This window comes from Kwoniella dejecticola, chromosome 5, assembly GCF_000512565.2.
Source record: "Kwoniella dejecticola CBS 10117 chromosome 5, complete sequence".
Taxonomy (NCBI): domain Eukaryota; kingdom Fungi; phylum Basidiomycota; class Tremellomycetes; order Tremellales; family Cryptococcaceae; genus Kwoniella; species Kwoniella dejecticola.
The window spans coordinates 1,123,273-1,145,884 of NC_089305.1; the positions used below are offsets into that span (position 1 = coordinate 1,123,273).

Genomic DNA, 22,612 nt, shown 5'->3' on the forward strand with positions numbered 1-22,612 from the left:
TGTCATCATGTCCACAGGATGAGTCGATGTCAAATGATTACCAAGTATCACTGAAACTGAAGAATGGCACGGGGATGTTAGATTGAATTGATCAGTGAAGTGACTTGAATCACGCAGCGAAGCCCCATGGCAGACCTCCTTTGTGTGGGTATGTGTGTTTGTCTTGTTGAGACGTAGTCAAACCTGACCCATATGTCATCATCCATCACACAACGAAAATTTGTTCATGTGGGTCTCTTGTCTAGTGATTTCTAAGTAAACATGTTGCCTATCCGCTTCCTTCCCTCTGTTCTTCGTAACGCAGGGTCTAATTCTTCATTTCACTGCTGGTCGGCTCGTCTGTAGCATCTTTTGGCTCGGCAGAGCTATCAACTTCCACCACTGACGCATTTTCGTCATCCTCGGAGGCAAATGTGAAAATCTTGACTTCTGCATTGTCCCATGGCTAAGATATGGGTCTCGGAGAGATCAGCTTTACGTATGTCAGGACAAAAAGGGATACTGTTAACTGACCCGTGATGACTGTTGATTGTCCGCTATATACCTCAAGATGTCTCCATGGGCAACGACTACGACAGGTAAGTCAGCATAACTTCTTGGTGCCGAGCGATATCTGACTTACCGACAATCTCGCTCTCTTCCCTGTCTCGCAACCAGTTCCTTACTCGTCTGGCACGTTCACTCGCGTTCTTGGGATCATAGATACCCGACTTCGAAGCATACTCTTCGGACAGAGTGGAAAAGTCAAGAGACGAGAAGATACCGTTGTTGGAAGCTTTCAGCTTGGATATAGGGTATGTCGGTGTATCACATGGCAAGCTGCAAACCATACCCGTACGGATCATCGGCGATTGATGCGATGATTGATTACTACATATGAAGCTACAAGAATGGAATTCCAGACGACCCGATTACTCACGCTTCGACCTCCTGTAAAGTGTCTAACAATATCACCGGCTTTCCTTCCTTCTCCAGACGTGCCTTCAATTCCGGATATCCAATTAACATAGTTTCCATAGGCCGTCGCAGCTAGGTCGACAAGTCCATTCCTGGTTGTAAGCTATTTTGCGACCCATGCATTGTCTATTAAGCTTACAGGCGAGGAGACCAATAATTCCGCGGTCTGTTGGAAGGTGTTCTTGGTCACCTCGTTCAATTCCTTAGATTGTGTTTTACCCAGATAGGTGAGCGGAGCATCGGCGACTACGTCGAAATACTCTGTCAGCTTCGTTCGTCCATCACAGCGAGTAAACCAGCTGACTTGTATAGTCTGATGCGACACTGCGATTGTCAGATGATGGGTCAGCCGGAAATCTCCTCGGCGCTCTGTTTGGGCGTGACTTGACGAGCTCACTTGTGTTCAGCTTGAGCATGCCTGGTCAGATACAGTCTCTTGGAAGTGGCTTTAGACTTTCGTGACATCTCGTTTTGGTTGGGTGAAGAGAGCAAGATCAGGATTGGTCTATTTGTCTATGAGTCTATATAGCGAAAGGTATGATGTTGGAGTCGTGAAAGCACTGATAGACACGACACGATAAAGGCGTTGTCGAGGTTGTTGAGTGAGGATCGAATCGATTCCGTTGGTTGTATTTAGCGTGAATGACTTCATTCGATGGATAACGAGAGGGGTTTATCCGGACATCCGAGCGGATATCTCCGCCTAAACCTCCACTTACACCTGATTTCGTCATGGGTAACGGTGATTGACCACCGTGTTGCTACTACATGCGATAACTTTCGTAGGCCAAAATAGCACAGTAGGTCTTGGTTATATATTGCTTACTCCAGCAAAGTGGACTTCGAAACAAATGGCGTGTATCCAAAGTACTTTGAGATCGAGCATAAATCGTCAATTAAGACCTTTCGCGACTTGTTCAGCAGTCTTCTCAGCCCGTCATTCGATTCAAACGTCGCAAGCTAGACTCAGAAACGGTTCTCTCACCAGATCTTTCTCTGCAACCAACACACCTTTCGATAAGATGAAGTGTATATTGATCAAGGATGGTACAGGTCCGGCGGATAGTCTGTATCTGGGCGAAGAGAAGACACCTGAGCCTGGGAAGGGGGAAGTCTTGGTCAAAGTAAGCTTTTGACCACTGCAACGTTGGTAAAGAATGTGCTGATGTCGTCGTACTTTCAGGTCAAGGTAAATAACCTACCTGCAGATCTCTTATGAGCCTCAGATCATGGTCTAAGCACTTGACTGATAATCTCTCGGCTAGGCGTTCGGGCTCAACCGAATGGACATACTGCAAAGGGAGGGCAAATACCCTTTACCGCCTCAAGCATCGAAGACTATCCTCGGAGTGGAGTTTTCGGGAGTCGTCGATAAATTAGGGGAAGATTCTAAGTTGTGGAAAGAGGGCGATGAGGTATACGGTCTTGCTTATGGTGTACGTCTCTTTTGCCTCAATCCATCCATATTCCTTGCCGGAAGATATAGCTTGTTTCGCCTCCAAAAAAGGAGAGCTGACTTGTTTACATACAGGGAGCGTACGCAGAGTATATTGTCAATCCCGAAACAATGCTTCTACCCAAGCCAAAACAGTTTGACTGGGTCGAGGCGGCCGGTATACCTGAAGTATGGATGACTGGTGAGCCACCTAGAAGAGGTCCGACTTTACTACGCTTGATGCTAGTCAGCTGATACCAATCTGCATGACAGCCACTCAAGCTCTCATGGTCGAGACCCCATTGAAAGAGGGTCAAAACGTTCTCATACATGCTGTAAGCTAGTCAGAATTCAAGCCTCAACACCAGCTGACGGACGAGACAGGGCGCTTCGGGAGTAGGCATTGCTGCTATACAAATCGCTTGTAAGCTTCCGTCCGAGCGTTGCGTAGTATTGGCAGAATCACAGGTTGTCTAGACAAGCTTACTTTTTGCCTCGCAGTGCACGTCTTGAAAGCCGGAAAAGTGTTCACTACCTGCGGATCGGACGAAAAGGTGGAGTTCCTGAAGGGTTTGGGCCATAGCGATAGGCTCCATGTGTTCAATTATAAAACGCAAGGTGAGCTATCAGTGCTCTTTCAACACATATGGGGAGAATACAATGGATTATTCCGCTGACCACACGACTGCACATCATTGTTTGGTTGCCTAGACTTTGCTGAAGAGCTGAAAAAGCACGCACCGGGCGTAGACTTGATCATCGACTTCATAGGTAAACAGTACTGGCAACAGAATATCTCGTCCCTCAATTTGGACGGGAAGATGCTCTACTTGGCATTCATGTCTGGTGCCGCGTTCCCCGAGGGGGCAAATCTGGCTCCTATCTTAGGCAAAAGATTGACTATCAAGGGAAGTACGTTGAGATCGAGAAAGTCAGAATATCAACATGATTTACTGGAAGTGTTCAAGGATAAAGTCTTACCGAAGATCTTGAGTAAAGAGCTCCAAGTGAAAATATACAAGGTCAATTTCGTTCTCCTGCTCATGCTATTCTGCTGTTTTGCTAGTTGAAAATTGGCTGGACACTATGCTGACGATCGTTGCCGCTTGCAGACATACCCGTGGACAGATGTCATTCAAGCTCATAAAGATATGGAAGGAAATAAGAACAGCGGGAAGGTGAGTGCATCTTCTAAGCATGTCCTCCTTTGTGAAGCGGACGCGGCTGATAAGGCGGATCCGCCGCAGATTGTGCTCGAGGTCACTGAATAGCTTGGAGGCGGAAGAATTGACGTGTCAATCGGAGAAGGATTGATCCACTTATAGATGACTGTGCAGCAGACATCATGACATGCACTTCTGTCCCGTGGGACGCCATATACATGCATGTACATACGCCGAAGCAGAGATTTCTGACTGGCAGGACTAGCACCGGGGCCTGAATGAGCGGAGATTCGTTTGATGTCCGCTTTACGTTTTTCCGTCAACTTACCTCGTTGAATCTTGTTTTTTGGGTCATCGAAGTGGTCACAAGTAAAACACTTCCGACTGAAAAGTCTATATCACAATCAACAATCACAACAACTCATGGACGCTTGACGCGCTTTAAGAGAGACATACTTGTATTGCAAGCTCAAACACGACGAGAGCTCGACCGATAAAACTATCCTCCCCTCTGTCCTTCGCTCGTAGCCCATAATCTCTCGCCGATCACACATTCAGACACTCGCACCATGTCTCGTCCGACTCTATCTCAGGTCCTGCGTCCGATAGCTCGATCATACGCTACCAAGTCCACATCATCTTCCGGTCCTGGTAATCCCACTTTACACGTCCCCACCGACTCCCGATCCGAAGTCTTAAAACAAGTCCTCTATCCTACCGACTCTTATTCACCTACTTCCTCAAGTCCTACTGGGACATACCACCACGACCACTTGAACCGTTTACAGCACGTCGTACCTTCTGCCGAGGTGCACGAGACCATCGAGCGGGCTTGGCAGCTCTATCAACGGAATCTCCGTACTCAGCGCCAGCGGGCTCTGAGAGCGAAATTCGATTCGATGGTAGCTGCATGCGACGAGTTAGAGAGGATCACCAACCCCGCTAATGGTGGAGTAGAGAGTGCGGAAGGAAAGGGGGGTTTGTATCATAGAAGAGTGTATGAGATAGCTACGAGTGAGACGAAGCAGGCGGAAAGAAAGGGAGATGAACGTCATCCAAAGGGGAAAAAGAGTGTAGAACAACGATGGAAGGAGACTAGGATAGAGGGGCTGGTCCCGAGAGAAGCGTGGGTTCCGGTGGAAAGTAGAGGGAAAGGATGGGATTATACGTGGAGAAGACCTGGTCATTAGATAGACTTGGACTGGGATTTAGGTATAGTTGGTGAGTGAACGATCAGAGCTTCCTACCAACTTTTATACCTTCATCCCTTCATACTTCAATACCTTCACACCTTCCATCGAGATCTCTTACTCTTCTTGCAGCCGACGTCACGCTCTCCATCCCAGATTTCATCTCTTTCATTTCATTTCTTCTGGTTATGAGTTGCGCTGATCAATCGCTCGATCCTTGCTAGACTTTAGGACCAAGTACTATCTCGCATATCATACACACCACAATACATAGGATATTAGCTACAGTAACATTGTTCCCTCCTCACCGCTCGACACGTACACGCGACACTCTCACAAAGACCTCTTCATCATTTGGGTTCTAGCTCGACATCATATGTGTCTCCCGAAACACATCACCTCGCAAATATCTTGTCTCTCACATCTCTCTCTCCCTTCCTCTCATGGCTATTCGGCCTCAACGCGCTTCTACCCTTCTTTCCTCCTTCCACCCTACTGCTTCTTTTTCCTCTTGACGTCTTCTTCAACAGCCACTGACTATCTAATCAACCGTCCTTCATCTCATCGCTCCGCAGCCCACGTTTGGTCCTGAGAATATGCTGACTGCTGACTCCTAAGCATCTCTGCTAGCCCAATTGGCACCCGCTTTGATCTGGGCAATATCCGGACCTTCATCATCCAGAATAGCTTTCAGATACACGATATCCGCTTTGGCCTGCTTGAGATCGTCGGAGCCCAATTGTGCGAGAGTGGATTGCTAAGCTTGACTATCAGCGTTGGATCATCCGGTGCTAGTGATACCCGGACGGATCTTCCGAAGTCACTACTGCAAGATGTAGTCGGAAAAAAAGGAAGGAACGCGCAGTCCATCGATATGGCGAACATAGACTCACCAGATTAGCCATTTTTTCAGCAATTACCTCTCGGTGCTTCTCGGGCGCGGCCACCAGGTGAGAGAACCCCCTTGAGAGCTGGTATGGTCTGGCCGTGAGACTGGGGAATGATCAGTACTGTCTAATCAATCGTCACGGAGAAGGGAAGATGTTGAAACATCGAAATCTGGAGTCGCCCTCTTAGGTCCGCGAGTATTGAGAATATGGTAAGGACATGTGAGATTGTGAGATCGCGGGATACTTACGGCGGGTTCGTACCTTGCACAAAGGCATTTGGAAGCGCGAAATCGGTAGTCCCTCTATTCATCGAGGAAACTCAATTAAATCAGTTGACAAGTTCGTCGTGACCAGCCGTACATTCAGCCAGTGGGATTATCCTGAGGACAGCTTGGGAGAAACAAAACTACTCACTCTAAGATATGTGTTTGCTCTTGGGCATCCCCATTCTTCTCCTTCTCCTCTTTCTCTTTAGACTGAGTATCGATTTCCTCCAACCTCGTCTTGTCCTCGATTTCTGTCGGGTAAGCACCGTTGAAGGAGTTCGAATGGCTATTCGGCATGTCGTTCGGGTGTGGATTTGGGTTGATGTGCTCTACTACTAAAGAATCTTCTCTTTCTAATTCGAATCCCATTGTCAGCGAAAGCTATCTTGTGATCTGTCGATACTGTTGGTCAAGAAGAGGATGATCATTCGCCGCTTGTCACCCACCAGAATCTTATCAATGTCTATCGGAGATGCTCTGGTAGTCATGCGCCTGGCCGGGTTTATGTCAGTGGCTCGATGATGACGAACTAGAAAAGAAAGTCAGTGAATGGATGTTGGAGTGAAGAAAGAAGGTCGAGAAAGAGGATGAAAGGTTCTGATGTATTTTAGAGGCGAGTCAAAATTTGTCTATGATGACATTGAGTAGTAGTATGTTCCGACTAGTAGATCAAAGGAGGATATGAAACACACACAGTCAACCATCAAATCTCTTTTAGTAAACAAGGTCAGTGCGTAGATTAGGTTCGATCACGTTGAATGCTGAGGGGTCAACCGCGTTTGAGCATTGTTGTAAACATCATGTATCTTTCAGCCAACATAATATAAGTCGTACCGACAAGGTGACAGGTACGGTAGTATACATATACAGTGATCAGTACATACAATAGAAATAGCCAAACCCTGCTAGACCCCCTCAATACCCTCCATGAAGCGTGGTGCGGATGCGCCCCAGCCTATTGCTCGACTGCTATAGGGGAGCGTTGAACACTGTACCTGCCCTACTCTGAGCAGCGTCCATATCTTCTCCACCGAGAATACTCAGTAGATACATCATATCCGCTTTAGCTTGTCGGAGGTTTGATTGTGATAAGTTGGGTAACGAGTCTTGCTGCGAGTACGACATGAAAATGTCAGCGCTGAGCGAGAAGAGCATTCCGTATGGTGATGCCTGTTGTCTTATCGATTGTTCGGTTCAGGATAGCAGAACAAGAGAGGATATCAGAACAAGAAAGATTGATGTGGAACCAAGATCGACTTACCAGTTTAGCAACTTTTCGAGCTATGACTACGTTCATTCCCGGTTGGTCGACCAGATGAGCGAAGTCGGAAGAAAGGGTGTATTGAGGAAGAGGAGAAGGTGCTTGGTCATCTGAAAACGTTCGGAATGTGGATGAGGGGGATGGAGTAGAGTATCTGATTTGCCCCAAAATAAAATCATTAGCTCTGGATAACAGCTGCTTGATTGGTAGGAGTTACATATTCGTGAGGGGATATTACTGACGAAGACGAAGAGTCAGAAGCGTAGTTTGCGTTCATGTTGTTGGAAGTTCGGCCTTGGAGAATGATGGGTTATTTCGATTTATTGCTTGATAGTTGGCGAGGATGGATTGTAGAAGGTGAAGTACGCGAGAAATCGTTGTGCTTCGAGTCTGACCTGACTATATATATAGGTAGAAGTTCTTAGTACAAAGGGACGAATGCGATGTTATACTCCTTTTACACTTTATACTTATCCCATTGACTACCCCACATCAATTCTGTTTCTTCCCCTTCCTTCGATCACACTGGCGTACATACTCCATTCATATCACCTAGCTTACTGGGACAAGAGCATTTCACCTTCGGATCTAATTGAGAATGACATAATGCGATGTAACTGTGCTTGGGATCCCTCTCATTTCAACACAGAAACATGATCAGGTGATCTATTCTTGGCACCGAAACAAGGTAAGACAAGTTTAATTGATCTTTACTTTCCGTTCATTCGGGATTATGTAGTACCGCCTTGCCGTCAAGCCCGAGACGTATTTTCCCTACACAATGGCAAGACTCGGTTGTCCACGTATTGCTTCCTCACTTTAGTGTAAGCCAGCAGTTCAACAGGGAGATTGGATCTGCCAGGGTGATTAGTATATCATGCTAAATGTGGGAACAAGATAGAACGAAACAAAGAGATGTTCTTGGTGGAACAAATCCCAAAGCGAAGATCATCAAGCCACACTAAAATTAATGATGTCAATCAGGCACAATCTGCTTGTTGCAGTAAGGGAAACGAACGTTATGTCATGATACGTCATACCAGGCCTTCACGTGGTTGTGGAAGTAAGATGTCGAACTTGGTGTTCAGGAGCTTGGGCTTTCTCTCAGCCCTGCATACATCATCGTTGAAGAGGCTGCACTCAGATCACCACCTCTTGTCTCCATACAATGAGAAGTGATTATCCTATGGTACAAGTCTGATCAGAGTTGCGAGTCTCCAATGCTCTCAGAAGAGTCGGTAGAGCGTCGCCATGGCCATGGTTCAGCCTTGGAAATGGTCCGAGCGCCGGGAAATTCGGCTCACCACGCACTCACGCACTGATCGCTTATGAGCCCTCACACGCACTGACCTGTCTGTGTGATTGACTTAACTTCTCGCTCACTACAGGCTTACTGCCTCAACCGCCCTTGATGAAGTATGTTCTAAGAGACAGCTCACCTCAATCTTTTCATTTGATATAGCATTTCATCCAGCTGATAATCAAATCTGGCTGACCTCCAAGTCTCCGCGAGCTCGTTCGATCCGAAACAGTGCAATGGATCGCCTAGATGATCATCTGTTATCCATCATCTTCGAGCTCCTGCCTGTACCGGATATCGTAGTATGCCTGCAGGTCAACAAACACTTCAACAAGCTCATTCGCAAGAATGCTCGAATCGAATTATCAGCCATCGGCAAACTTCATGCTATCCCGCCTTCGAAGGGGAGCGATCGCGTGCATGCAAGAGACGAGGTACTCGCTATTCAAGGCTTGAATGACAATCTGATTAATCTTCGACCTGTAATTACAACTTTTGACTATCCTAAAAATCACGAACTCTATATGGTATGGAACGACTACATAATCACGCGACCTAGAGCTACCAAAGACGATGAAGACGAGTTTCACAAGACCGGCAAGCACTTGGTGTGTACATTATGGCAAGATGGGGCAACAAGAAAGGACGTCGAAGTACCCTTTTTCACGGATAGACGGACTCTCGCCATTAACGCGGATCAAGATGTCCTGGTTGTCAAAGAGATTGAGCAATTAGATGCAGACGGCGAAGAGTTTGAGGAACATTTACACATATTTCATCTGTTCAACCCAACGACCACGCCCGAACCGTATAGAGCGTCATCGAAAATCACCGATAAGAGGTTGGAAGGAGGTCAAGGGGAACAGCAGATTCGCATTCTGCCGAATGGGAAGTTCATCTTGCAAGACCTCGATGTTCTGAGAGTTTACGATTGGACAGCTGGGAAGCAGCTGGCGGTGAGTGGTGACCCAAACTGCACACCGATATTCGATGAAGGAACGCCAATCACTCTGACGCTGACCTTTGCTTCTACTATCTATACTCAGCGCTATCCTCCCGCCAATGTCGGGTGCTGGCACAGTAGGGAATCATGGGTGATTACGTCCGACAACCTGCTTGTCGCTGTCGATGTGCCGACCATCAAGAATAAGCGCTGGCAAAGAGCTCTCGCACCGCCGCCTGCCCAGTAAGTTATGTTCGAAGTCAGGAACACCAGTAGCAAAATACTCTCCATTTCACTGACTTTCGTTGATCGGATCTGATAACCCATGTTCTTGTACCCTGGCAGATTCGCCTCCCTAGCTGTTTTCGACTTGGACGCCTACCCACCACCAGCCGGAATTGCTTGGACCCCTGACCTACTGCTGGAGCTACCTGTAGGTCGGAAGACGCTCCCCTCCGTCGTCCGGAGTACAGGCAGCGTCTCAAAACACAATGATCGATTCGACCTTGCGACGCCTCCTTTCGACAAGCCTTTTCTACTGCAATCCAGCGATCCCAGTGTCATCCAAATCTCGATCAGAGTCCAACTAGACAACCGAAAAAGAGAGATACTCAAAATCGCTGTACCCATCACAGGACTGAGAACGTTGATGCGGGACCATCCCAAACAGATCTTCAAATCGAAAGATATTGATCAACCTGAAGAGAGAGGAGTATGGGGGAATTTCGATAATCCCTTTGGCGGGATGGAAAGAATACCTTTCTCGCAATGGACATGGCTCAGCTACGTATCGATGTCCAACGTCCTCAATCCGCAAGAATTCCAGTATGGATGGCACGTTATCTCGTATGATCTAGATGATCTTGAGGATAACGGACGATTGGCTCTGAAGATCCAGGATTATAGTCCCTACAATTTCGTCAAACCCAAGATCGGAAGCGGAGAACAGAGTATTGTACGGAAGTACCGTATCGAGGATCTGACTAAAGCGCAAAAGGTGAGTTGGCGCAACACGGTCACATTTATACCTATACCTGTCTCTTTCCACGTCGTTGCACTTGGTCGCAGCTGACGATACGATGACTTTTGCGCTCGATTTGGCGTTTCTCGTCCCCAGGCGAAAGACAGCGTGCGGATAGGGCCGTGGAGACCTCGCGGTTACACCCCGTTGGTGTGCTCTCCTGTCCCTCGATCAATGAGCGGCATACTGAAGATACACGAGAAGAGTCCCAGCTGCGGCTCGATACAGTATAGTGGTATATTCATGTTGGATCGATATATGAAGGGCGACGGACCCATGTGTTTTGACGGGAAGAGGTTGATCGTTCCAACGGGCCTCGGGCCAAGCTCGAAATTGCGCAGAGCCTCAATCTTGGATTTCGGGGTTTGAACGAACCCTTACTGTTGGGATGACATATGATTTTGCGACGCCTGTGCCCGCCGATGTTCGATACTAAGAACGTTGTATATAAGCTGCTAGAGTATATACTATAATTTCCATCGTGTATATCATATCTTTACCTAGACCCTCGGGACAAGCGCCACTACCGAGGCGACCTAAGCAGGCGCTTTTGCTCGTTTCGATGGGTATGCTGTTCAGTACCTTGCTGAGAGATCTGATGGCTATTAGCGCGGTCCTCTAGGAACGGCATGTGGCATGAAAGAAAGCTAGCAGTTCATCTGTGTCATCTTTTTAATGCGATTGAAGGCGTTTTCTATCAGTCTGATATCTCTTATTCGGTCGCAACTGCTTTGTATGATTTCGGACAAGAGACACATGTCATCATTTCGGGATAAGCAGCTTGCCAAATGCTCAGAGAGTGGGGTGACTGATTCACACTACCCGCCGTGATGATCGTTGAGGTGTTAATGCCGAAGTACTATTCCCCATCTTGCATCTCTTTAGGCGTACCCTTGATCGGACCTTATTTCAAGCTTCTAGTGTGTCATGCTTGAACTTATGAAAGGATGGTATGATATCACCAAGAACGTGACACCTGTGCAGATCTCTGGAATCCTCCAAAACGAGCAACCCATTGAGGGATTATTTCTCCAGTGTTTCCACCTTGAATTTCAGCAGGGATCGTTAGTGGCGTTCGCTGAAAGAGAGTATGTCATCTATCAGGACCAACTAGACTACACAGCCGAACCGAACATCCTTTGAGGCGTATCTCGCTTAGAAGATCCCGTCTTTTCCACTGTATGGTTGTTGTCCTCATCATCATCAGAAGAGATACTGTATCTTCGCTTCGCCTGAAATCCCCACTTTGGTCGTTTTGTCCATTGATGCAACACGGCTTTAGGGGACAATCAAGAGCTACGACATCCTTGTTGTATGCTGGACAGGTATGCAGACATGGGTATCTAGCCTGAACAAGACTCCTCGTTTCTTCATGAGATCTGTTGCATGTGTGTTCAGGCCGCTTATAAGGGGCATTCGAATGCTGTCAAGCATAGCTTCCTTTGATTTTGCTTGGATCACCATCCTCATCGCCGTCAAAATCGCTCACTTGCATCATCCATCAATCCTTGTACTGCTTCAGTCCGTTTTCACTCTAATTCGATCCCTCTTCTTTGACCCTAAACTAGACTGTACCCACATTCTTCCTATCAGCCAAAACACGAACGCTACGCTAAGGTATATATACCTCCGGTCTGACTTTGGCGTTCTTTCCCTCTCTTACACACTTTTCCTTTACCCCTCTTCACTTTCCCATTTCTACCTATAAACTTAGATCCTTGCTTACTTACTCCCGCATATACACCGCTTTCCCTTATCTAGCTCATCTTTATCGATAATCTTATTTGAATCACCCTTACTCGTACCTCTTGATCTGCATAACTTACTTATTCGCCACTGTCGTCACTCCTGTATTGCAATCGCAATGCCTCGTGCGGGCTCCTCTGGGGCAACAAGGTTCATACCTTGCATCACGTACCAAACTCTATTCGGGGGTCGTCCTATCCATTATCATGTGGAAAAACCAACCAATACGACCGAGTGGCGAGAATTGGAAGAATGCGAATCGGAAGATTGCCGAGCTCTGATCACTAACTGTGATTGCGGTTTCGTCTATCGATTGGACGCTATCGAGAATTACATCAAGAAGTATGAACCGGACCTGCTAAAAGAAGGGGACGTCAAGCTTCCCGCGAGGAATGGGGCATGTGAGATGTGCAGTAAGAGGTGTAGTCGATGTCACCCCAAGAAGAAGCTCGAGCACGAGAAGCTGCATGTGTACAAGGGAACAGAGAGGAATCTGTGTCCCGCTCACGCAAGGATGGGAGATACGAATAAGCATGAAGCGCAAAGTAAGCACGATCTATAATACTTCCTCGGGCTTCAAAAGGTCAACAAACTTCCCCCTTTTTATCCAGTCTGCTTAGTCCCTTGATTCCACATCCGTTTATCCAAGAGCTCATTTTCACATACTCGAAGTACCTATTCGGACTGACTGTCTTCACTTGGCTGGATTTGTTACTTGTCGCTGACCAGCTGATCACTTACAGAAGCCGATGATATCAACAAAGCCGAGAAAATCTTCGAAAGACTTCTGGCGGATCCAAGGGAAGCTTCTCGGATATACGGTCGTAAGTCCCTGTAGCCGGCTACGGCCTGACAGATTTGGTACTAATCGTGAGTGATCGCATTACTACTCGCAGAGGGAGGTTGGCACGCATACATGGACTTCACCAAATTATGCCACCAATCACATGCTCAAGGACGTCCTCGGCCGGATGTACGCACCTGGGTCACGGATTTCCTGGCAGCCCAGAACGGCTATAACCTTCCGAAACAATCAAATCAAGCTGGCGCCATTGGACCGAATACCGTGGACACACGAGCATTGGATGATCAGGCAGATGGACAAGATGATGAGCCCGACGGGTTCAATGAAGTTCTGGCTAGTGGCGATTTGAGCAAGTTAGCGAATTGCGGTATGCCCTCGCAGTCCGACGCCGAAATGTTTCAGCATCTCCACGCCTTCAACAGTAGCTTCCCTGCATATGCCAATGGATATCCTCGAATGACCGCTGGTGCCCTGCAGCCAGGCGTGTCAGAGCAGCCCTGGAATATGACCTCTGGGTCGCTTTTACCGTCTTCAGGTCTGGGATTTGGGCAAGTATACCCGGATGGTCTGAGCGCCTCCGCTCCTAGACAGCATATCACACAGCCCCAACAAGGGCTTTCGCACGGCATAGGAAGCGTTAATCAATACCCGAACCATTTCTTCACTCCCGGTGAGTCGGCATCTAAACGATGGTGCAAGCGAGCGTAGTCATTGCTGAAGTTGATACCGAATATGCAGCTCCGTCCATGCCTGAGAGTGATCGGAATCCAGGAAATCCAGGAGCGTATCGAGATGCACCAGTCTTCCCCGAAGACGACGAGGATGATGACGGCATCGATTTGGACCATCGCGGGCACCACAAGGGATCTTTATCATCGGACCCTTTCGCTCGTGAGTCCGGCTGCCACCTCAGTCCAATGGTATCGAATGCCAGCTGATCTGCATGTACAGTCGACGAAGGCGACCCAACATTCTGGCAAAGAGTCGGCGTCATGTCACCACCAAGACACTTCAGCAATGATACTGGAGGATCTACCGCGCCAGAAACGAACATCATCACCCCTTTTACTCCCGCTCTGACATCCACTCGAGCTAGTCCACCTACTGTTGAGAGTCTGAAATGTAAGCAAGCCAATCTTCTGAGCTTTTACAGACCGAGCGAAGCGGGCGCTGAGCAGGTAATGGAATGGCGTAGTCGACTTCGAAGTCCTTGCTGGCATCCAAAGATTGGCTGGAAGTTTCCTGTCTAAACATCCTAATTGGCAGACAAATATTTACAAAACCATCTACACCGCGGATCCAGGTCAGTCTGCCTCGTTTCCTCCGGAGATGAAACAATTTGCCAACGGGGTACTCGGATACTGACCCAAACTTCACACGCAGGGACCCAAGTTCAGCTTCCCGAACACCTGGATATCTCGGATATCGAGCAGATCCTATACCACCTAGTTAGTCAGACCTGACACAGAGCTAGAAGGAGGCTGAACTTTGTTGTCGTTTTATCTTTCGCTTTGTCAGCCGAAGGTCCTGTTCAACAGTCACCACAATCCTCAACACAGCACTATTCCGACAGCCTACAACTACGATGTGCACACCGCAGTCATCAGGCTCCTGGCCCACAATGTGCCTGCTTTACCCAAGAAGCAAGACTCGTACAACACGCCCATACAACGACCAGGCCATCGGAGGCACTATTTCGACACTGTCACGCTCCACTTCGGCCCTTACTCTATCGAAAGGGACGGGGTATTGATCGATCCCGAACGCGTTCATCTCCGATGGGTGCACGAGTGTATGAGCTGGGTGGTATGTGAGGTTCTTGAAGGGGAAGGGCGTAAGTGATCCGATCGAGAAGCATATACAGCAGGCTGATGGCAGCCTAAGATCCTCACCGTGTCTTAGAGCTGCTTGACGCCCAAATGGACTTGCTATTGGATCTCAAGGACATCAACGGCATCAAGATGGTCACTCGAGCTCGCATTGACTGTGTCGACCAAGGTTGTCCCCTGCATTGTGACTACACTCGCATGTTCACCGGTGTGATCGCAATTGTGGTCATCACTGCCGAGCGAGCGTGTCTTCAGGCGTATAGGAGTGGGGCATGGGAAGAGCTGGACAAGCGAAGAAACATCCTGTATAGGGCGATGAAGGTCGCGGCGAAAATGCTGGATTGCAACTCAGTCAATCTGTATAGAACTCTCGTACGCCTAGAAGACCCTAAGACGCCCCCAGGTACGTCCCTATCATGGCTGGCATCATCGTGGAATATCCTGTATGCTGACCAGAGGTGCTTGTCGGGAGCAGAGAATCGCGATGACCTAATCACGCGATGCAAGATCTACGATGGAATAGTGGAAAAGCTCGATAGATTGCATCTCACCTTCGTGGATTACCGGGTCATGCAAAAGGATCACGATATTATTGAAACCAACTTCTTGACTCCCGGAGGCGCGTACTGGGAGTTATCGGAGCGAGCCTCGCAGAGATCGGTGAGCAATGGCGGTACTGTCATCCCACATCTTTTCTCGTCATGTGGGAAATCAGTGCAATGTCCGATTAGCTGACCTGATATTGATTTCCTCGCATAGCTTGACTTCAAGAAAAGCTGGATTGAATTTGATGAGTACATGAACGATCCGAAAAGAGTGTCTGCGCCTTGCCACGAGCTGTTCATAATACCCAGAGCAGAAATGGCAGAGAGCCAAGTATTGAGACGATGGGAAGAGTTTGTTGGAGGCGATTATCTGAGAAATGAAAATATTCAAGTTAGAAATGTTTATGAGACTGAGCCTGTGAGTATACCTGCGAAGACCGTTCTGACCTCCGTTGACTGATACGTTGATTCTGCAACCTTAGGACACTGCGCTCAAGGGACCAATCAAAAGGTAAGCTTCCGCTCCACTTGATCCATTTCGTGTTCCCGACCTTAGCTGACCAGCCGGTTCTTAACCTTTCGCAGGGTGAGAGGGGACTGAGATCGCAAATAGACTCAGATGTATCCAGCTGTTGCCAGGGTGTGAATGACGTATCGTGTTGAAAAGGGAGAAGGAGCAGCGTGGTTGTGTATCAGGAATTGTAGATCATATGTACACCATCGAAGAAGCTGAATTACGAAGAATGACATGAATGAAGAACTGAAAAATTGAGCAGCTCCTCGAAACGCGTCAGATGGGTCTATTGTACATGAGTTTGCCACTCATGTTTCCCCTAGCGACTAGCACGCGACTGGGCACGGACCTTCCAGGTACGGTAAATAATTTATTGCGATCGGATTAGCAGATGAAGCCGAAGCCGATATTATTGATTTCCATAATGTTGTTTTTGCTACATTTACCCCCTAATTCATAGTAATCCGCATCTCACTTGGTCATATCTCAAACTCATATATATACGCGCCCTCCCCCTCCGACCGACCTCCCTGTTCTTCTTCATATCCTCTTTTCTCCGTACCAAGCGTTCCTCCACTTCTGAAGCTCCACCACCAATGGCCAACGCGCATCATTCTCTTTAGATTTACATCGATAAGAATTGGGCAAAGTGAAGAGATCATCTAGGCTCACAGCCCTCCGGGGCCCGAGTGCGAGCTCGTACTTGACAGCCTGTGGAAGACCGGACGTGAATAAGCTGGAGTCCCGCCTGCTTACCAGTAATGTCAGCTGGGCTGTCCGACATGCATCCCATCGATCCACCTTATCCTCTTCGGCGAAATCGAAATTGCCTAGAGAGCGAGAGGACAAGCTCGATAATCATCAACATACCTTCGATAAAGCATTCCATACATCCTCTGTGACTTCCACGCAACCGCTACCTGATCACTCATTACCGGATAATCATGTACCCTCCCACCCGTCTCCGCGATCTATAGAGCCTCTGCCTGATAATTGGCCTAATCGCCCATCCTTCCCGTCTCGTCAGCGCACACCACATTTACCGACGAAAGAGCGATGGACAGACAGGAAAGGTAAAGGCAAAGCAAATGCTTCCACCGAGGGTAATCAAGCTGCTCCTCCAGCTGCAGCTCTGAGGCCGCATAAGCGGATAGAGGATAAACCCGAGTTTGAACAAGGGCAATTTGATATATCGCCTGAAATCCTTAATGAGGTTTTCAGAGATTCACTTCAGGTGGATGATCTTCCACTAGGCTTGAAATTGACGGAGGAAGAAGCTTTGGGACTCGCCGAGGCATTAGGAGAAAGCTCAGGCACAATTTTAGACGACGATTGGGACTTGGATGATGGCGCTGGCGGAGTGATCTCATCAAGTACGAGCGCAAAGATACCTCTCATGGAGGATTACCCGGAATATGACCTAGCCAGCGCATCCTCAGAAGATGTCTCATCTTCATATGATCCCTTCGCACCGTCCTCATCTACCGTTTCGGCACCGCAAAATACACAGCAACTGCTTGCTACTGATCCCACCATTGTCCGCTCAACGATCGAATCACTCCCTCCTTTACCGGTCCCTGATTACCCTCCGGACGATAAGACTCGTTTTGACTGGCGACAACGAGCCCTTAGTCGTCGGAAGCATCTGTCGCGATATAAATGGTTCGGGCAACTGCCCAGGAGGAAAGACCCATCTTGGACTAAATTACAGTTTGGCGAAAGAGGAAGAGAGGAACTGGATAGGTATTCTCAACAGTATGTCAAGGTTTTCCGGGACTTTCCTACCTGACACAGAAAGATAATCAAAGGGGATTGATCACTGATTTGACGTTTCTTGTACCCATCCGAACAGCTTCATTCCCTTACTCGAGGCCGAACAAGCAGAAGAGGAACGTCTTTACAATGCGAGGCTTGCAGACTGGTCATTCGATCGTCTCCGACGGGAAGGATATGCGATGGACGAAATGAGAGGGTCTCTCGGGTATCAACCGAAATCTCTGGCTGGGATTGGTACGGTGTATAACTTTGTGAAAGGAAAAGGTGATCGAGAATTACCATTCAACCGATTCACGTGAGCATTGTCCTCCAAGCGGTTGCTTGTTATCATTTCAGTAGCTGATCTCGGCATGTGGTAATGACAGTATAGGGAGCAACATTATCATAAGTCGTACTGACCCTTTGAGGGATCCTGTGAGCTTGACTCCTGATGGTAAGAACAAGATCATCGGAAGTGTCTGGAACGCTACGAAAGGTAATCTAAGGATCATGTTCCCTGTGGACATTCCGGATATCTTGAGTGGGAACTGGAGGTGAGTCCAGGCCGTGCAAATTCGAATCTGCATGCGGGTCACCGGGCTGATTTCATTGGATCGATAGATTGGACGTAGCATGTAGTGATTTTGCTATTCGACGACAGATCGAAGCTATCAAAGCGTTAAATCTTGACCCAATCCAACAAGATATGGAAGAATTTCCTGAAGCCTTTGCTATTCCCAACATCGCTGCCTCAGAGCAAGACGCTGCTCGTTCTGATTTGGCTGTTCGTTCATTGCCATCACCATTTCCGAAGGAAGATCAAACCATTCTACGAGGCACTTCGATTCGCGACCTGCTATTTCGAGCTTTTCAAGAAGACTATCTCCCACCCCAACGCTCGAATTCATCTGCCAATGCTTCGACTACATCACAGCCTGGTCTGCCTGCCCACCAGATCGTCCAAGATACCACTGAGCTGCGTCCCTCCGATCTCGATACTACACCCGTTCCCTCTATGGAGCGTAGTGCTTCATTCGGAGTGCTTGCGAAAAACCAGCTCATACAAAGCTGGATCGAGCGACATCGAGGTCCAGGTGCTCCAGTCACAATCGAGGGTGATCATCACGTGGGGCTAAATGAGAGCCAGATGCGTGCTATAGCTATGATGCTAGGCGAGAGATTCAGCTTGGTGCAAGGTGTGAGTAATCCCCTCTGCGTTTTCTCCATCAGCTTTTCTATGTTGGCGAGCCCTCGACAAGCTGACAAAGGGAACGTTTGCAGCCCCCGGGGACGGGTAAAACGCGAGTGATTATCGAGACCATCAAATTGCTTAAGAAGCATTGGCAGATCCCCCATCCTATTCTGGTGACGGCCCATACGAATGTGGCTGTGGATAACCTCTTATCGGGCCTGAGGGCTCACGATGTCAAAGCGGTTAGATTCGGAGCAATCAATAGGATACCGGAAGAATACGGTGATTGGACTTTAGATAGATTGATAGGGAAACATCCGCGATGGTGGTACCTGGAAGAAGCCAGGAAAGAGAAAGAAGTCTTGGCGGAGAGAAAGCTGAAACTCAAGGAACTCTGGACTGGTGAGTTACAGTGTTCAGACCATTGTTGTCCTTTGTATCGTCGCAAGAGCTGAGACAGATGATATCTGGGTGCAGGGGAAGATGAGGCTCGCTTGATTAAACTCGGACAGACGATCTGGGCCATCAGACAAGCTATAACCCGAGAGGTCCTCCTCGATGCCGATGTTGTAAGTTAGCTGCCACTATTTGCCGGAAGCAGGTCAGAGCTGACGGAGAATACGTCGCAGATATGCACGACATGTCTTTCAGCTACATCGAAAGCCCTTCATGGGATCGATTTCCCGATTGTCTTCCTGGATGAGGCTAGTATGGCAACTGAGCCTCTGTCGCTGGTTCCGTTGACCAAGGGGGTGAGTCAACATCAGTAAGCAACAGTCGATTGTGTTGGAGCTAACTCACGCCAATCTCAGTCTTCGCATGTGGCTATCATCGGTGATCACAAGCAACTACCGCCTGTCATCGTCTCTCCCGCGGCTCATGCCGGGGGTCTAGCAACCAGTCTCTTCGAAAGGCTCATCCATGAAGGCAGTGAGTATCGTCATGTCTCTTTCCTCTTACAAGTCAACGATGTCAATCAGAGCTGACCACTCATCGAACAGATATACCATCAATTATGCTCGACACGCAATATCGGATGCACCCTTCTCTCGCTTCTTTCCCCTCTCAAACATTTTACTCTGGCCTTCTCAAAAGCGGCACACCAGCGTCGCATCGACAACCTCCCGAAACGGAATTCTTGGCATTGGACGATGAGGGCAAAAGAAAGAACTTCACTTTCTTGAATCATGATCATCCCGAAAGTCCGATGTCTAAAAGTCTGGCAAACTATGGAGATGCCGAATATGCTTGTGATGTGATTGCGGATTTGATGTACAAGAACCCTGTGAGTCAAGGTTTCCCATTTTGCGAACGACCCAGCGAACGCCCGGGCAATCCCCATCCGTGTAGCCGTATAATGGAACTGATTCTTTGTCACTCGCTTCTAGAAACTCAGAGGTTCGCAAATTGGTATAATTACACCATACTTATCACAATTCCGCCTATTATCGAACCACCTCACAGACCCTAAGCGGCGTCAGGCATTCACCGATCTGATTGGTCCGGACAGGACGAGCGAGCTGGATGATATTGAGATTAAGACTGTTGACGGGTTTGAAGGACGCGAGAAAGAGGTGATCATCTTCAGCTGTGTGCGGAGTAATGATGGAGGCTGGATTGGATTTTTGGGAGATTGGAGAAGGGTTAACGTGGCTTTGACTCGAGCTAGAAAGGTCAGTTTGAGTTGTCATTCTCAATCTCATTCTTCATGTTCGCGGCATTCCTTCAAACCGATCATTTTCAGTTGATACGTGACGAGTAGCAGTCGAAAGCTGATGTTGAGCTCTGGTGATGGTGACGATGATAGGCATTGATCATGATTGGATCCAAGAAGACACTTGAGAAAGCTCGCATAGGTAAAAACGGAGCGCAGACTCTTCCGTCGGGAGGAGCGAGAGTTTGGAGAGAGTTGATAGCGCACCTAGAGGGGGAAAAAGCTATAATGGATCTGGAGTAGGAGTAGCGACAGTATACTGTATACACGTATATACTTCGGAGCAGGGGAAATGGGAATTTGTAAATCTACATTATCACAACGGTTGTATATATCAAAGACAGTATAATATTGACCTATATGGCACATCACATATGGCATATAAGCATCATTCCTACTCTACTCAATTACGCTGCCAATATAATCGTACATCGTACATCGTACATCGTACATCGTGAATGCTCTGCGTTTATCATATCGTGGGGTCCTCCATGCCGTTTGTCGTTGTGCCATTTCATGACATCCCGACTGCACCACACAATCTGGCTCAGCTGTACGGCGTTCCGTATTCGTTCTACAAGCAGACTCTCGAAAGCGATGCATAAGATTCATTATTTATAGATTGTGTACAACATGTGACTTGAGTGAGAGTGATATGTATGTCGATCAAGTAACTTATATGATGATCTCTCATGGATGTATGGTCATGGGAGTTTGGTAAGGTAATAAGGGACGCTTTGAAGGTTTGTCGAACTCTCAAATCTGCTTGAGATTGAAATTGTTCCATCGCACTATCGGGCGATCGCCCTATCGATGTTTTATCTTGGGATCTCTGAATAGGTATTTGCAATTCGTGCAATGGTAAAAGAGGGTCATGTTGGTCGTTATTCGTCGAGCTTGATCTTGGTAGAATACGGCCCTGTTCAAATTGATTGTTTGTCAGTATTGTTTGTTCGCCCCTCGAATTTGAGATTCAATATGAAAATGGAAAGTGAGGACGAGGATCGACAGGAGTCATGTATGAGGAAATATCGTTCTGATCCACTACCATTTGTACAAAGTGATCGAAGGTGAAAGAGAGAGCAGGGACGTAGAGTAGTGACATGCGTGACATGTCATTGGTGGCTGAAGGTCAGACCCAAGACTCAAAAGACTCGAAACTCACTCATGATTCGAACATTTCGGACATTCGATATTGGATCGCTGTAATGTTGGATCTGTTTCCAGGTCTTTCGTCTCTCCTGCTTGTTCTCTGCAAGCACATGATCAATCAGCGCCATTGAAGCCTGCATGGTAGGCATATGGATCTTCGAGCTGTACAGCATCGCTCTGAGGATTGGAGAAACGACACGCGTTTTCGCCACCAGAGGATTCGCATTCGAAGGCCGGCAGACGGGGAAATCCAACGTTCCTCCCCTCCTTCATTGCTTCCAACATTTCAACCTAGGATGCTAGAGAGAAAGGCAAAGAGCGAAAAAGACAATCTCACTCACCTAGCAATAGTCAAAAGGTCATTCTTGTACACACAAGGTGCCATCCCAGGATCAGGTTGAGCGTTCTCGGCATACTGACAATTCCGACATTGGTACAGGAGGATTTTGGCGTTATTATCGGACTATAAAGACGGAAATGGAGATGGCGAGGTAGGATATTACGATAAGCTCATGGACGGCGAGTTAGCGACCAGGAAAGCTTACTTTGGGATATAAGAGGTTGTTGCTGTCCCGATATCATTAGCGCAGATACTGACTGATAGACAGAGGGGAAACGAGGACACACCATTCGCCGCAGAACTTCAAGGATGGCATGATTGTCAACGCCTACCCAATGTGGATTTCACTGGAACAGGATGCGTATGTGTAATGTATACTTATCCGGATGGTTTGGTCTAGATTTGTATGTTCTATTGATGCGCTATGGGAAGTTGATCTGATTAAAAGCGAGTTGCTGCGAGATGAGTAATGTTGATCCTCGAGAGTCCGGATGTTCAGGTATAGGCTCGCGTGTGGAAGACTCCAGACCTTGTGTGCCTATGATAGGGCCGGTTTGATATTGTCCACACTAAATTCGCACGGTGAGTCTCCTT

General features: G+C 47.8%; 8 protein-coding genes across 8 annotated transcripts; 4 read left to right on the forward strand and 4 right to left on the reverse strand.

The window, feature by feature from the left end:
- Positions 1 to 307: 307 nt before the first annotated feature.
- On the reverse strand, positions 308 to 1,422 carry I303_104516 (uncharacterized protein; the record flags this gene model as incomplete). The annotated part of the gene is made up of 7 exons (XM_018407806.1): positions 308 to 445; positions 514 to 569; positions 623 to 819; positions 920 to 1,029; positions 1,097 to 1,203; positions 1,262 to 1,281; positions 1,355 to 1,422. The coding sequence occupies 7 exons, from the start codon at positions 1,420 to 1,422 to the stop codon at positions 308 to 310; spliced, it is 696 nt and encodes a 231-aa protein (XP_018263017.1).
- A 557-nt stretch (positions 1,423 to 1,979) lies between these two features.
- On the forward strand, positions 1,980 to 3,663 carry I303_104517 (uncharacterized protein; the record flags this gene model as incomplete). The annotated part of the gene is made up of 8 exons (XM_018407805.1): positions 1,980 to 2,081; positions 2,223 to 2,393; positions 2,489 to 2,594; positions 2,666 to 2,727; positions 2,777 to 2,816; positions 2,894 to 3,010; positions 3,104 to 3,414; positions 3,505 to 3,663. 8 exons carry the CDS (start codon positions 1,980 to 1,982, stop codon positions 3,661 to 3,663), a joined length of 1,068 nt encoding a protein of 355 aa, XP_018263016.1.
- A 461-nt stretch (positions 3,664 to 4,124) lies between these two features.
- On the forward strand, positions 4,125 to 4,745 carry I303_104518 (mitochondrial 54S ribosomal protein mL40; the record flags this gene model as incomplete). Its single annotated transcript, XM_018407804.1, has 1 exon — positions 4,125 to 4,745. The coding sequence occupies one exon, from the start codon at positions 4,125 to 4,127 to the stop codon at positions 4,743 to 4,745; it is 621 nt and encodes a 206-aa protein (XP_018263015.1).
- A 613-nt stretch (positions 4,746 to 5,358) lies between these two features.
- I303_104519 (uncharacterized protein) lies at positions 5,359 to 6,270 on the reverse strand (the record flags this gene model as incomplete). Its single annotated transcript, XM_018407803.1, has 4 exons — positions 5,359 to 5,502; positions 5,639 to 5,738; positions 5,884 to 5,937; positions 6,050 to 6,270. The coding sequence occupies 4 exons, from the start codon at positions 6,268 to 6,270 to the stop codon at positions 5,359 to 5,361; spliced, it is 519 nt and encodes a 172-aa protein (XP_018263014.1).
- Positions 6,271 to 6,870: 600 nt separating this feature from the next.
- On the reverse strand, positions 6,871 to 7,439 carry I303_104520 (uncharacterized protein; the record flags this gene model as incomplete). The annotated part of the gene is made up of 3 exons (XM_018407802.1): positions 6,871 to 7,011; positions 7,163 to 7,316; positions 7,405 to 7,439. The coding sequence occupies 3 exons, from the start codon at positions 7,437 to 7,439 to the stop codon at positions 6,871 to 6,873; spliced, it is 330 nt and encodes a 109-aa protein (XP_018263013.1).
- Positions 7,440 to 8,698: 1,259 nt separating this feature from the next.
- Positions 8,699 to 10,795, forward strand: I303_104521 (uncharacterized protein; the record flags this gene model as incomplete). Its single annotated transcript, XM_018407801.1, has 4 exons — positions 8,699 to 9,418; positions 9,509 to 9,648; positions 9,751 to 10,402; positions 10,523 to 10,795. 4 exons carry the CDS (start codon positions 8,699 to 8,701, stop codon positions 10,793 to 10,795), a joined length of 1,785 nt encoding a protein of 594 aa, XP_018263012.1.
- Positions 10,796 to 12,290: 1,495 nt separating this feature from the next.
- On the forward strand, positions 12,291 to 20,769 carry I303_104522 (uncharacterized protein; the record flags this gene model as incomplete). Its single annotated transcript, XM_065968975.1, has 23 exons — positions 12,291 to 12,717; positions 12,916 to 12,996; positions 13,069 to 13,647; positions 13,716 to 13,868; positions 13,929 to 14,099; positions 14,173 to 14,280; positions 14,361 to 14,425; positions 14,496 to 14,811; positions 14,862 to 15,209; positions 15,282 to 15,466; positions 15,566 to 15,769; positions 15,834 to 15,862; positions 16,532 to 17,620; positions 17,718 to 17,936; positions 18,007 to 18,174; positions 18,242 to 18,818; positions 18,902 to 19,214; positions 19,290 to 19,381; positions 19,442 to 19,564; positions 19,625 to 19,742; positions 19,814 to 20,097; positions 20,201 to 20,485; positions 20,620 to 20,769. The coding sequence occupies 23 exons, from the start codon at positions 12,291 to 12,293 to the stop codon at positions 20,767 to 20,769; spliced, it is 6,084 nt and encodes a 2,027-aa protein (XP_065825047.1).
- Positions 20,770 to 21,333: 564 nt separating this feature from the next.
- On the reverse strand, positions 21,334 to 22,334 carry I303_104523 (uncharacterized protein; the record flags this gene model as incomplete). The annotated part of the gene is made up of 5 exons (XM_018407799.1): positions 21,334 to 21,445; positions 21,692 to 21,778; positions 22,020 to 22,141; positions 22,224 to 22,245; positions 22,306 to 22,334. The coding sequence occupies 5 exons, from the start codon at positions 22,332 to 22,334 to the stop codon at positions 21,334 to 21,336; spliced, it is 372 nt and encodes a 123-aa protein (XP_018263010.1).
- Positions 22,335 to 22,612: the final 278 nt, after the last annotated feature.